The sequence below is a fragment of the Nannospalax galili genome, unplaced genomic scaffold (genome assembly GCF_000622305.1).
Source record: "Nannospalax galili isolate Female #2095 unplaced genomic scaffold, S.galili_v1.0 scaffold136, whole genome shotgun sequence".
Lineage (NCBI taxonomy): Eukaryota > Metazoa > Chordata > Mammalia > Rodentia > Spalacidae > Nannospalax > Nannospalax galili.
Window position 1 is genome coordinate 7,519,876 of NW_008340872.1, and position 15,900 is coordinate 7,535,775.

Consider the following 15,900-nt stretch of genomic DNA (forward strand, 5'->3'; position numbering starts at 1 on the left):
CAAACTGCAGGGGCATCAAGGCAGGAAGTCCAACAGCTAGTCACATTCACGGTCAAGAGCAGAGTTACACATGCATATGTGCTGCCTGCTTGCTAGCTTTCTCCAGTCTTACACAGTTCAGGGCCTAGCCCATGAAATGGCGCCTCTCACAATCAGGCTTCCCACCTAAATTAACAATCAAGGCAATCACCCACAGGCATGCCCACAGATCCACCTGATCTAGACAGTTCCTCAACTGATACTTTTTCCCAAATGAATCCAGATTGTGGCAAGTTGACGTTTAAAACTATCACACATATTAGGTATCCAGTCAGGAATTGCTATATTTGAATTTCAGACACTTATAAACATCGGATGTAGTTGTGGATATACAATGAAAACATAAGTCCAGATTTCAGGAAGGTGGCTTGGACTTTGGATATAAATTTGAGAGTCTTCAGCAAGCAGGAAGCAGTGGCTAAGCCCATTAAGGAAATGAGTTCCTGACAGACAGTTCAGTCCTAGAGTCACTGCACATGCTTTTGAGAGATGTTTGGTTGCTGTATTCTCCTTGCTTGGTGATGATTTCCTTCATGATTTCCCTAAGCCATTTTTCTTAACACATTACAGCCATATGAGATGGCCACGGTGTAGTCTGCAGTGGTTACTAATCTTTGCACCATCCACAGTCTCAAGTTTGACAGCAAGGATAGTGTCATACTTTTTTTTATTTATTACATAAGGTAATGGGTGTTTTGATTGAACCTCCCACCCACCACATCCCCCTGGTCCCTTCCCTGCTCTTAGCCTTCTTCGCCCAGGTTTCCCTTTTCACTTTCATACCACATGTGTTTTATTTTTATCTATTGTTAATGTACCCACTGAGCCATCACATTGTCCCTCTTGTTACATATGTTCTGGTACCCTTCCTAAAAATCCTCTTTTTCCTTTCTCGTAGGTCCTCTCTGGCTTCCTGACTTCTATCCATACTCATTCCCACATAAATTCATATATAAAAATTAAAAGCTAAGATCTTCATATGAAATAGAATATATAGTATTTCTGTTTCTGAGTCTGGATTACTTCACTTAATATAATATTTTCCAATTCTGTCCTTCTGCAAATTTCATAATTTCATGCTTCTTGGTGACTAAATCGAATTCCATTGAGTATATATACCACATTTTCATCATCTATTCAGCAAGAATAAATCTGAAATAAGAATAAAAAATGACAGTGATTGAAAAAGGTAAATCCTGGAAGAATCCATAGAAGAAATACAACCACAAAAATAACAACAGAAGTCTTAAATATCATGCCTTGTGCTGTACAAAGTCCTAGTTAGCTTATTTAATATGTCCAACCTTACTGCATAGAGCTGAATAGCTGCTCTTCTGCCTGTATTCAAACGCTGTCTTTAAGCTTTTTAACGTCTACTATATGTGCTTCCATTTACCCGAAGGAAAAGGAAAGACGGTAAGGTAATTTGGAATCAAATAAAAGAAAGATTGGCATTACAGCAGAAATTAGAGAAATTCTGTACCCAGAAGGTGCTGAATCTTTGCACTTCCACTTTCATCACTTACCCACCACGTTGTTAGAACCACAACACTGACCAAATCACTCCTCATGCACCAACCCACCATTTCAACTGCAGTGAGGAGGGATGGAAAAAGGCTTTGTTACCAGTCCTAACAAGGCAGCAAATTCGAGTTCTTGTTTATCTCTTTTCCTGCACTTTTCTCTAACCGTCATACATTCAAGCCCAGTTCTCTGCAATATTTTGGAATCCTACTCGGGAATCCAGTCTTTAGATATTGTATGCCAAGTATCATTACTATTATCTGGAATTCAGGAAGAAAATATACCAGGGGAGCTTACTGCAGTAAGGTTAATCTCAAACATTTGGCACAATTCCTCTCTGAGCTCCCTCCCTTCATGACCAAGGGACACAGGTTTTCTTTAGGAATGCCTCCAACTAACCTTTTTGCTGCATTTTTTGCAAAGTCGTATGTATGAAGAAGATCTTCCCTAAGAAGCGTTTGCCCCCTCGGGTGCTTCACTCCTCCGTATCCCATTTCCATCCTCAGCTCTGATTTTTCCTTCCCCCTGGAGGATTTCCACTTTACACGTAGATGCCCTGAAGGATCCTATTAGATGTGGGTATATGTTTGTGAAATACCATTTTGCATGTTTCTAAGTTCAAATGAAGAAGAAATTAACATTTAAAATATGTGATCTGATCGCTGGGTCCCAGTGGTTTATTACTTTCATTTTTACAGCATCAAACCCACTCATATGGTTCAATGAACAGGGAATTGGATTAAGACTCAAGAAAACCGAGGTACTTTCCTTTTGAACTGAGACTCATTAAATATAAGGAAAGCTACCTACCGAGGAATAGATTGGACCACAGTGTAAAGGAGAGAATCTCTCAAGTAGAAAGGGATTCAGCAACAGCTGTGAGAGGGGACTCCTGCATCCAGTAAGCTTTGACCTTTAAGGTCCTTTCCAATTCCTGACTTCTGTGACTCATTCTAAGAGCTGATACAGACAATTAACCTCACTGTGCCTCACTTTCCTCACTGTGAAATAGCTCTGGCACCTGTACACTTCCAGAGTATATTCTAGGTTTAGTGAGCTATTTATAAGTCATGTAGCACACTTTAAAAGAGGAGCAATGCAAATAGCAAGGTCTATTATTATTTAAGAAGGCACGGGGGCATTTTTGCACATCTACTGCAAATAGCAGAATTTTTTTTTTTTTTTCTTTTCCATATGCCTTCCACCTCTTGGCCCAGCTTCTCAATGTATGCAGATCAGCATTCTTCTGTGCCTTATCTGAGCACACAGAGAACACAGGCAGCCAAAGCAACTGTTTAGAAATGGCCATGTGGACATTTTGAAAGTTATCCCTATATGTAGCCTAAGTCAAAGGCATATGAAACAATCGGGCTTTTTCCTAAAGTGCTTTCAGATATGGAGTTACTGGTTGCATTCCTGGGAGTGGGGATAAGAGGAGGTTCTCATATTTCTTTGTAAGTTTTAGCTTCATTTCAAAAGCTTTGACCTTAGAGAAAAGTTCAAGAGGCATAGATAAGCTCCGGTGCACCTTCGTCTGGATTCGGCCACTATTATGAGTTGACCAAAATTGGCCTGAATGTGCTTTCATTCTTTTAACATAAAAATAACTACACACTGGGCTGGAGAGATGGCTCAGCAGTTAAGAACACTGACTGTTCTTGCAGAAGGTCCGGGTTCATATCCCAGCACACACATAACAGCTAGCAATTGTCCATGACTCCAATTCTGGGGTATCCAACAGCCTCTTCTGTCCTCTGAGGGCATTGCACCATACGGGTGCACTTACTTACATGCAGGCATAACACTCATACACATAAAATAAAAATAATAAATAAAAAATATTTAAAAAATAACTACACAGTGAGCATGGTGGTACACTCTTACAAGCCTCATTTGAGAGGCTGAGGCAAGAGGGCAAAAGGTCCAATTCATCCTGGGCTATATAATATTCTATACTCTATACACTTTCTTAAAAAAAAAGAAAATGAATGACTGAGAATTTTGCTCTGGGGCAGATCTCTTGCTTTAGCATGTGCAAGGTTCCTAGAAGCAGCGTGGTCCTCTTAGAAAAGAAGTCCTATTCTTTCTTTTTAGGGAGAAGCCTTCCTAAATCTCCTTCTCCTTCAATTTAGTGGTCCATAACCAGTCTGTGAGATACTTTCTCCATATCCATCCTCAAGGTGGAGCCCCTCTCCTTTCCTCTCCTCTTTCCTCCCCTCCCCTCCCCTCCTCTCCCCTCCCTCCTCTTTCCCCCTCCCTCCCTCTTACTCCTCCCTCTCCCTTTCCCTCCTTCCCTCCCTCACTGAACCACTTGAAAGTACACTATAGATATTCTTACCTTTTTGCCCATTACTACATTCACATGCATATTCTAAAACAAAGCCCTTTCTCCTGTTATAGCCACACTAGGGTGCATCAAATGTCAGAAGCTTACCAATGCTACAATACTGCCAGGCAAATATGTACATGAATCCTTCCCTTTTCTCTAATGGCCACACCACCATCCACTGCATTTATTTCATGGTGCAATCTCTTCAGTGACCTTTGGTCCAGAAACTTCCCTGTCACTGGTAACATTGACATTTTTGAAGAGTCAAGATGAGATCAGAGTTTTATATAATATCACTTACTTGGATTTCTATGGTTTGCCCCTGATCGACATTTCATTTGAAAGTGCCTCCACCTCAGTGGGTTAGAAAACAATTCTATTACTAGTTCAGCATGCACCATGGCTGTTCCTTGCAACTAGGGTCCAGGCAAGGCTGGGTCACTTGATCAAGAGGGGCACCGAAAAGAGGGTAACTGCAAAGCAAGGAGCAGCACCTAAATCAATTTCCTTTCCCTAAAGTCACTACTTGTTTAGCTAGCAAATCATTTTTTAACTAGTCATTACAATGAAATGTTAAAAGATTGATGGATTGCTGCTCAATGCGAATAGGAAAGAGGGCTTTCAGTAAATTTTCTCTGCTGTGAGCTGAAAAAAAAAAAAAAGCCTTTTAAATTGTAAATGCTGCATCATTTGCTAATGAAGGCAGAAAGGCTTTGCTAAGCAAACAACTGTCCTAGGAAGAGAAATGTAAAATTATTCTCCTTGGTCTTTGTTCTTTTAGCCCTTGGGTCTGTAATCTTTATGTCTGCTGTTCTTCCCTTTCCCCAAGACAAATTCACCTATAGACTGGCAAAATGAGTTTTCTTGTTTTTCTTTTGTAAGAGCTTAGTGATGGGGACTAGAGACCTGGATCGGCAGTTAAGAGCACTGACTGCTTTTGCAGAGGACCTGGGTTCAATTCCCAGCACCCACATAGTGGTTAACAGTCGTTCTTAACTCCAGTTCCAAGGGCATTGCAGGACCCTGGTGCACTTATGGTCACACACGTGCAGGCAGTACACTTATACACAGAAAATAAAATTAATTTTAAAAAGAGCATAGTGATATCTTTGTCATAAAGAGAAATTTTTCCCAATTAGAATTGATCAAAAATTTGCCAAGGTAGAGCACTGCATGCCAAGTCAAAGGTGTTAAGCTGGTTCTCAGTTTGCTCTCTCTGTGTATGCTCTGTCTGTTTGTTTGCTTACAGTTAGTTATACTTTTCATCCAGTTAGTTGATCTGAAATACAAAAGGCAGGCAGGGCCCCTGATCCAGTAGAAAGAGCTCTACTTGGGAAACAGGTGGATAGAGTTGGCTTTAAGCTTGGAACCCACCATGATCAGGTACCTGACCTTTAGAGAATTACTCCAGTCTGCAGCAGCCTGGGCTCTACCCCAGTCCAGTTCATGAGACGCTGTAGTACGAAAACTTCCTTGAAACAGAGTGCGCTGGTCTTGCAGTGTGTAGCACGAGGCTTGGGAGCTAATAAGCACCCAGGAAACATTTTCCTCTGAAAGTGAATGAATGAAGTGAGAGCGAGTTTGCCTGCTTTAAATGCCATCAGAGTCCTGGCTGGGAAGATGCACTTCAAGGCTGACATTCAGTTCAGCAAAGAACAAAGGAGCGGCTCCTTGCAGCATAGGAAATGGACTTTTAAAATGTTTTCCTCATTTTATTTAAAGGCCACACTGAGCTCTCCTCAGTGGTCACGCTCAAGTTAAAAAAAAAAAAAAAAAAAAAGACAACAAAGAAAAAAATTATGTGACTGCAGAGCACAAAGCCTGGGTAAGAGAAGAGAAGAAAATCAGTTCCTGATTCTATCTTTTTTTCCATCTCATCTGACCCTTTAAGCTTATCTGCTCCCTAAGCACCAATAACCGGCATTTATAAGGGAGGACAGTGAAGTGGAAAGACAGAGTATTGCACTCACAAATAATTTTAATCTGTGGCTTCTGCTAACTATCTTTGTAACCCTGAATAAGTTACTTAATTGCTCTGGGCCTTGGTTTCTGTATCTAAAATAATAAAGATGATAACACTTGCTTCGGAGCACTATTATGAGGTTTAACCAATAAAACAAATAACAAATGTGTAAATTCATGCGCCCAACTCTTCCCCCCGACACACACTTTTAATGCTCTTTAGTGGTTCAGAACAAAAGACTCTGAAAGTAAGGAAACAAGTGGTTCATTTCTGGTACTTGACTGATTTAAAAAGGAGCAAGAGTCCAGGAAGACTACTGTTCTAATAACTTCCATTTTTATGAAAAGGGAAAATGTACACTAACTCCTGGTGCTGGTTCTCCAATAATCTCCTTCATCTCCACTGCCCTGTCCATTTAACTCTGAAAAGGAGTGTGGTTATAAGCTGGCTGCACTTAAGAATCACACCTATCCCTGGTGTCTGAGAAGCCTTTGCAATATAAGCTGCAACAAATGTGACTACTGGGAGAAAAAAAAAACAAAACTACAAAATAAATGAAAGAGAAAGAAACAAATGCATCTCCTCTGGAAGGGGTTGGAATCTGTGTGGTACCCTGCACCCTGCCTCCCGTATTTCCATCTGAACACTCATAAAGTTTAATATTCCCTGCTGATTACTTGTAGCTAACACATCTGAAAGGCACTGAACTGCATACTTTTTTAAAAAGTCAATTTTCCAATGTGATAGGAGTCCTTGAGAGAGACAGAAACAGCATCATGCAGTGTAGCAAACACCAGTCAACATCAGGGATGTAAGATAGAGCCTTTCCATGGCTATACGCCTTGCCTAGTAATGAACTTCTCTTAAAGAAAGGAGCAGCTCAGTAGATACAGACCTGTGGTAAAGCAAACACTCTGCCAATTTAGGCAGCTGTACACATTTCACTACAACTCCCAACAGTCAACTTCCAAATAACATTTCTGCTTTCACTATCTAATCTCCAAATTTTCTGTGATACATGTTAATCAAGTAAGAATTTACCAATTCAATATGTATTAGCAAGAAATATAATGAATCATTTACAAATACTTTATTGGGCTAGCACTGAAAAATTATACAGAGCAGTCCAGCTAATTAGCTAAATGATATGTTATGAATAAATGTTTAATGATAAGGTTACAAGTTAACAACCTCCAGAAATCCTGGTATTCTTTTGGCTTTTTAAGGTAACAGTTTAGAGGACTCAGCAGTTCAAAGTACTTGCTGGTCTTGCAGAGGATTGGAGCTCAGTTCCCATCACACATATAAGGTGGCTCACATCTGCCTATAACTCCAGTTCCATGGGATCCGACACCCTCTCCTGGCCTTCAAAGACATACATGTGCATAGTGCATACACACACACACACACACACACACACACACACACAACTTATTCAAAAGTTTAAATTTTTTAAACAATATTTTAAAGGGCTGGAGAGATGGCTCAGCGGTTAAGAGCACTGACTACTCTTGCAGAGGACCCAGGTTCAATTGCCAGCACCCACATGGCAGCTATGAACCATTCTTAACTCCAGTTCCAGGGGAATCCAACGCCCTCTTCTGACCTCTGCAGCATTGCACGATATGGGTGCACTTACATACATGCAGGCAAAACACTCATACACATAAAATAATAAATAAAATAATAAATAAATAATAAATAAAATGTGTGTAATTGTACCAGTGTGGTACAATGCCCACAGAGGTCAGAAGAAGGCATCAGATCCCCTGGAACTGGAGTTACAGACAGTTGGTTGTTAGCTCCCATTGGGATGCTGGGAACTGACCCCAGGTCCTCTGCAAGAGCAACCAATGTTCTTAACCACTGAGCCCCATTAAACAGATGTATTTTTAAAGATAGATACTATTTCATTGAGCACTTCTGGAAACTTCAAGCAACCTTTTATTTATGAAAGTTTTACAGTCAGCTGGGTGTGGTGTCATACTCTTTTAATCCCAGGATTTGAGAGGCAGAGGTAGGCACGATTCCTGTGAGATCTAGGCCAGCCTAGGAGAATAGTCTACATAGAGAGTGGTAGTCCAGCTGGGGCTACAGGAAGACCCTGTCTCAAAACACACACACACACACACACACACATACATACACACAGTTTCATAGTCATAGACTTCATATGCTAAATAGTTATAGTGTTGAAAGGTGGAGAGGATTATTGCACTCTAAATAAGTTCAAATGCACTTGAGAAAATTGTGCTTGCAAGCCACATGTACCCACAAAGGGAAAGTAGCAGTGCAATCTACCAGAGAAGGGGGAATGACAAATGGGAAGTCAATTGTGTAAACTTTAGGCAGGCAGCCACTTTATACATTTTGGGAATGCTCTGTGTTTGAATGTAAATGGCAATAAACAACACAGATCCATCTCTGGTGCATGATTTGATGTCATTTTGCAGGTCTAATTCGCCTGCAAGAACTCATCAAAGCTCCCTCCAGATATAACATTAAAATCAAAATCCGCCAGCTGCCCTCAGGGAATAAAGATGCCAAGCCTCTGCTCAAGGAGATGAAGAAGGGCAAGGAGTTCTATGTGATATTTGACTGTTCACACGAAACAGCTGCTGACATCCTGAAGCAGGTAAGAGGGATGGGGAGGACTGTAAGAGAGAAATGCATTTCCTCTCTCGAAAAACACCATTTGGTTTTGGTTTTCACTTAGTGCTTTTTGGTGCGACCACAGCAGTACAAAACGGGCTGAAGCCTGCAATTTTCACACTAGATGAGTTCAGATCCAGGTGTGACATGCCCTGCTCTGTATGTGCTGGGTGGACAGTGGCCCAAACATCTATTTTCTTTACATCGTCTAAGAAGATCCAGCCAGATTGCATTTATGAAATACCTGACTTACCCTAAATACATTCCCCATGTCAAGACCTCTTTTGGTCTTGGCCAAAAGAGTCCAAGCACAATAGGAAAGAGGGAAGGAGGAAGGGGGCAGTCTCAGCACTAAAAGTATATTCTCTTGCCATGAATAATAAGCTGTTCTGCCTTCCTCTCCAGAGTATGTGGATGGAAACAGTCAATTACAAATCCTTCAGAGATGAAAGGTGTCAATAATCTTCATAACAAATTACAATAACAGTAACTGAGCAGCAGTTGCTAGGTCTTACACACAATAAAGAAAATTTGGTCTTTGTAAAGGATAGAGCACTGATCGCCGATTCTCACTTCAGTAATTCTTGTTCCCAGAGACTCCTGGCAACATCTGGGGACAGAAAAATTCATCGTATTCGGGACTAGGGTACTGTACTTCGAACTAGTGGGCTGTGGCCAGAGGTTGTACACAATATCCTATAATGTACACCTAGACTAGAAAGACTAGTCAGAACTTTCAAATAGAAGTAGTAATAAAAAGATTAAGGGATTAAATTTGGAGGACATTGTCACATAAGCAGTATTCTTATCTAAAATAATGCAAGTTCTGTTGTATGCCTCAGTCTAAAACATCTGAGGTTGCTAATGGATAATAATTTTGTAAGTGCACCAGCCCCTCCAGATAAAGGAGGAGGATGGATTCCTGAACCACCAGGGAGCTATCTCCTGGTACAGTCATGTATTCTTCTGCTCCAGGGTTCTAGTGCTGTACTTGTGGAGCATCTTTTGGCAGCCATTAAGTTCAGAACTGAGGCTGTGCTTATACTAGACATACACAGTCAAGTAAGCCAGCTGTTTGTCTGTATTACCCACTGGATGATTGTATTAAACACCCTGCTCCAAGTCTGCCTACAGTTTGTCTATAGTTTGAGTGTGTCTCTCAAAGTTTTGTGTGTTGGTAACTCAGTCCTCAGAGTGGTAGAATTGAGGGAATAGAAACTTAAAGACTGGGGTCTAGTGTAAGATGGGTTAGGTCACTGGGATAATGCCCTCAGAAAGGCTCGATGGGACTGTGGTTTGTTTCTACAACAGTGAGCTATCAAAATGGAAATAATAACATGCCTGGCTTCTGAATTTCCTCAGCTTCCTCTCCCACCCTTTGAGTTGTTCCACACGTGCTCCCTGTGTTGTAATGTCATCTTCCAAAAGGTTTCATCAGATGTCAGACAGATGGAGCTGCCTGATGCCTAATGTGGGACTTTGGACCCTCCAAATAGGCGAACTAAATAAATCTCTTCTTTTAAAGTACCCAACTATAGGTTTGTTTTTTGTTTTTTGATTTTTTGTAGAAACAGAATATAGACCAATACAATCGTAAAATATGGTTAAATTTAGAGTTGAAATAAGATTCATTGCTGTATCCGTCCAGAAAAACGTCAAACGATTTTCCAGAGTCACACCCCCAGTTTTCTCCACCTGGAGCTTTTCTCTCCAAGTAGTCAGGAAAGTCTTTGCTGCTCACTTCTAAACAATAACTGCATTAATAAATCTTTAGGTGTTATAATCTCTCAGTAAGAAGCAACTATGTTGCAAAGACATCAATAACTAAAGAACTTTAAAGGTGAATAAATACAATCAGCAGTCCTGTATCTTAAGACTGTTTACAAATTTTAGTATAGGCCATTAAAGTGTTCAATGAGGTGTGAATTAGAACTGGAAAAAACACCAAGATTTTATGTGTAATCCTCAAAATGCAAAGAAGTAAACCTTCCCTGGAGCTCCTTACATAGAGACTGGGGACTTGTATTATATTCAAGAGAATGATTTGCTAATGAGGCTCCTGTTTATTTTATACCATTTGATTTACATAGTTGACCACATCTTTCCCAAAAGATAGGCCTAAAATAAGCAAGGGAAAGTCATGCTAGATCTGGGGAAGGGCTCTGAGACTTTCCCTTTTATTTTGATAAACATGATGACCCTTTCATAGAAGTAGCTGTTTCCAGTAGGCTTTCAATTACATCATTCAAAGAACAATTAAAACACAAATCAAGGTTGGGAAGGTGGCACACACCTTCTTCCCAGCACTCCAGAAGCAGACCCAGGTGGATCTCTGTGAATTTGAGGCTGCCCTCATCTACATAGTAAATTCCAGGCCAGCTGGGGCTACAGGGAGACTTTATCTCAAAACAAAACAAAACAAATCCCAAAACTAAGAACCCAAAACCATAAATCACATCTTTAAGAGGCACACTCCCAAGAACTGTCTGGTGGAGATGGGGTGGGGGTGCTTTGGGAAAGTGCTACCAGTTCAGCTTGGTACTAGCCATGGTACAAACCTTTTTCTCTCCCACCTCTGTTACATGTTTCATCCTGTGTTTACTTTTCCTAATCAGTTTATTAATAAGATTGTCAGTGGAGCCTGCTGAAAAGAGGAGACTGCTCAGCTACCTTTCTTGTTGTTGCCCTTTGTTTCTTATTTAATACTCCCTGAGTCCCTTTTGGAACGAAAATCAACACTGAGAACATCCCCTCCCCAGATCAGCTTGGCTTTTCCCACCATTGTTCTGCTCTGCTCTGAACCTTCACTTGTTAATATTTCTTAAAGAAAAAAGAAATTAAATGCACTTTACGGAAGATATTTGACATTTATCTGAAAGTTGAAAAACTGGAGAAAAGTCTATACTTATTCTTAGGCATGCTAATCACTTGGCAAAGTAATTATTTCTATTCATATTGAACAAGTACTATATGATGAGAATCTGAAAAGTTATTTCCCCAAAATTAGCTCAAAATTCAAATGTCAAGACTTGATTAGGCTGGAGAAGAGCACAGCTTTCTTATGAACAAACTGTCTTCACAAATTTCAGTACTCAAAGGGTTCCCCCAACAACAGACAGGTCACATGGTACTCTCTTCACAATTCCAGCCCCTACTGTCCTACTTTCTATTGCTCTGATAAAATACTCTGATCAAAACCAACTTGGGTAGGAAAGGGTGTATTTAGTTGACTTACACAGTAGTTTACTGAGAAAAATCGGGGCATGAACTGAAGCAGGTACCGTGGAGGAATGCTGCTTACTGACTTGCTTCCCGTGGCCTGTGCTCAGCCGGCTTTCTGATGCAACCCAGGACCACCTTCCTGTCCAGGAGTGGTACTGTCACAGTGGGCTGGGCCCTCTCACATCAATTATCAATTAAGAACACATCACATGCCAGCTGAATGGAGAAAATTCCCCAGTTGTAGTTCCCTCTTCCCAGGTGTGTCAAGTTCACAAAGGAAGCCGACCATGACACCCACCTTTTTCATGCACCACTTCCCAGCAAACATGTTTTTGAGCATACTGGCCTCTTCTCCTGCTACAGTGTCACTCCCTTACCCCATTGGCCAAAACTCCTACTGTTTTTTCATTGACTCTATTCACACCTCTACACACTTTCTCATGGACTGATTCAACTGAGGAAGTGGCTGATGGGAAATGAACCCGCAAAACACAAAGAAGGGTAGGAAGACTTTATATACGGACTCTCAACTTGAGCCCAGTTCCATGTGGAGCATTAAGCAACTTCTCCATTAATGATGCCAAACCCCTGACACCATTGGTAGTATTTCTCTTTTGTAATTGAAAATTGATGTTCAGATATCATAATCATTTCATCTACTCTATACTGAGTGCCCAAGGCCTGAAAGACCTGAGCCTGCCTGTTTCTCATCTTCTTTAAGATTACATGTAGTGGTGAATCCACCTGGGAAAATGGGTATCCAGCTTGGTCACATGGTGACACACTCTCCCTTTCCCATAACATACCTTCTGCACTCAGTTGCTAGAATCTGGAACATTCATTCCACCCTACACTGAACCTCAGCTACATCCTCGATTATCTCACATGAGATAAAAGAGAGTGCCTTTCTCCTTCCCTACATCCTTGAACTCGATTCAGTTTGTTCCATGACTGCAATAAAAGTCTGTAATTAACAAGCGCTTGTACCCTCAAGTTCTCTGTATTCTCCACCAGGCGGTAAACTCCAAGAGGCTTTTCCCCTCTCTCTCAAATCCCTAGCACTTACTGCTTTATGTGACACATACTGAGGGTCCCACTCCGCTCTATTGAATGAAGACATTAATGAGCCAGGAACTGTGTCAGAGGCTTTCAGTAGGTAATTTCCAAAGTTGCCTTCTTTCCATTCTATCTAGAATAGTATAATTCTGTTGGGGAAGCAGCTCACCGGTAGAGTGCTTAGCTCAATGCATGAAACCCTAGGCTCCATCTCTAACACTGGCACAGAAAATAAATAAATTCTAAAAAATAAATAAATAATAGTGTATAGTGTGCCAGGAATGCAACGCTTCCAACTTTGCCAAGCACATTTGACCAAGTCATTCCTCAGTATCTTGGTTTCCTCAAAGTCAGATTTTATTCAATCTTGAAATCCTACATTATTAAGAAAGTAGAACACAAGAGAGCTACCCCTTGGAAATCAGTTTGGCTGTTCAGAGACCTTCAAATCATTTTTAGATTCTATAGGAGAGCTGAGAAGCACTCCAGCCTACACGCTCATGGCTCTCAGGTGGACAGAAAGGGGTGCTGAGTGGCTCTAACCAGTAAGGAAGCTGCCCTGGTGCTCTGCCAGCTTTCTGAGCTGGAAGGCCGCCAGGGGGTGATCTTGAGCAACCTTATTTCCAATTCAGGCAGTCTGCTATTTACATGAACGAATGATTCAGAGGAGGGTCCCTCCCACACGCACACAATGCTTGTGGCAGTGAATAGAGCATTAAGCTAGAATTGAGTCATTAGTCTCCACAAAACATTTAGAATGAAAATATTTTATAAAATGATCTTGCATTTTTTTCCTATCAACATGTGCACACTCTTGCATTCCACCTCTCCTTTTCTATTCCCTTTCAATTAGCATAAAAATAAGGCCAGGGAGAAAATGTACTTTGTAATGCTTGGCTTCTCTACTAGGAAGTACAATAGCAATGCTGATTAATCAAATAATTCTGTGCATTGATTCTTGCCTCATGCGCATTGTGCCTACTGGTTGTGCTGAGGACAGGCAGAGGTAATTAGATAAGTTTCATACCATTGGTCTTCATCTCTCAGGACAGAAGACATCACACCAAGCACAGCTATGCTAAGCTAAGAGATTGCAAACCTGTGTCTGCTAAGTGAGATCTTCACATCCATCTTTTCTAGTAAAGAACATTCGCATGCACTGGAGAAAGAGTTCAGCAGTTAAGAGCACTGGCTGTCCTTGCAGAAGACCAGGATTTGAATCCCAGCACCCATATGACAGCTAACAACCATCCTTAACTCCAGTTCCACGGGATCTGACCCCCTCTTCTGTCCTCTGCAGGCACTGCACAACATGGACTTAACATGCACTTAACAGACATGCAGGCAATACACTCATGCACATAATTTTTTTTTAATTATAAAAAAGAACATTCTCAAATTAGGTAGCTGTTGATTGCCCCAAGATAAGAGTGCCACTACTGCACGAATGATGGATGCTGTGCTGGCCGCTGAGGTCATTATTTGGTCTTGAAGCTGGTGTTGGATCATCCATTGATGTTTTCCCTTGGCACCTTCATAGCGCTCTCCAAAGCTATGAGAGCCGCCTTCAGGGGAAGTGGATGCAGGTCCATTGCATCTCTATTGCTCCAAATCCTGTGTCCAAAGTATGTTCTGTCTTCAGTAGTAGGGTCTTACCTTCACACTCTGAGAGGCCATCAACGGCTGTGGCAACAGCCTGAGTAATTTGGGGAGTCTCTTGGACCACCCTGGCCAACAACTCAAAGGAAGATAGCTCCTGTCTTGCACTGTTTCTTTTTATGTAGCCTTTAGCTAGCTGTATACATGGACTCACATAGAGATAATGTATGTCTAATTCGTCAGTACGTTGTTGGACCAATATGGTTCACTCTGGTTTTTAAAACTAGCTAGGCATTCTCTCTCTCTCGCATTGTTTCACCCTTCCATCATGGTTTTTGCACTTAATGTACCCTTTAAAACTAGCTAGGCATTATTTATATCTCTTACTGTCTAACTCTTCTGTCATGGTTTCCCCATTTAAAGTGCCCCCTTTTCCCATTTCTCCCTTGGTGACACCCATCACCTATGGTTCCACCTCTCTTGCGCTTTTTCTTTCCCTTTATCCACAAGGTTCTTTGCATAACCTGCCCTCCTCCCCTCACATTTAAATAACCCCATTTTTACCCATTTCTGCCTTAGTAACACCTGTTTCCTACTTTTCTTCTCTCTCAGATTCTTTTTATCCTTTACCTCCCTGGTTGCTTTTCATTATCCTGTTTCCTGTAGTTATGTCTGGATATATACTCACAAGGATTTGGTGGTAGGATCCACATATGAGGGAGAACATACGTCGTTGGTTTTCCAAGTCTGTGTTACTTCACTTAGCATAACAGTTTCTAGTTCCATCCATTTACCTGAAAATTTCATTATTTCATCTTTCTTTACTGCTGAGTAAAACTCCATCATATAAATGAACCACATTTTCATTATCCAGTCATTAGTTGAGGGACACTTAGGTTGCTTCCATCTCTTAGCTATTGTGAAAAGAGCAGCAACAAACATGGATGTACAAGTGTTTCTGCAATAGGATGAGTCCTTTGGATATATGCCAAGAAGTGGTATAACTGGGCATTCAAATGGTAAGTTCATTTTTAGTTTTTTAAGGACCCTCCACACTACTTTCCATAAAGGTTGCACAAGTTTGCAATTCCACCAGCAGTGGATGAGCATTCCCCTTTCCCTACATCCTCTCCAATATTTGGTATCATTTGTTCTCTTGATCTTAGCCAGTCTTACTGGGGTAAGATGAAATCTTAAAGTGGTTTTAATTTGCATTTCCCTAATTACTAATGGTGTTGAACACCTTTTAAGATGATTCTTAGCCATCTTTATTTCTTCTTTTGAGAACTCTCTGCTCAGATCCTTAGCCCATTTTTTTAACTAGGTTATTTGCTTTCTTGGTTCTTTGTTTCTTGAGTTCTTTATATATTCTGCATATTAAACCTCTGTCAGATGTATTTGACTAAACGCTCACTCAAAGGGATGATACTCAAGTGTGACGATGTAAATATAACCTAACACACATGGCTGGAGGGGCCATAGATCTTAGAGAAAACCCCAAGACATCACATTGCTA

The 15,900-nt window shown here is 40.9% G+C and overlaps 1 protein-coding gene across 6 annotated transcripts in view; it reads left to right on the forward strand.

Annotated features, from left to right (window-relative positions):
* Positions 1-15,900, forward strand: part of Grik1 (glutamate ionotropic receptor kainate type subunit 1) — a 429,122-nt gene that overhangs the window by 280,598 nt on the left and 132,624 nt on the right. For all 6 annotated transcript variants that reach the window (XM_008836016.2, XM_008836018.3, XM_008836017.1 and 3 more), the window contains exon 4: positions 8,309-8,490. In XM_008836016.2, the coding sequence (XP_008834238.1) occupies positions 8,309-8,490 (182 nt within the window). The remainder of the gene's footprint in view (positions 1-8,308; positions 8,491-15,900) is intronic.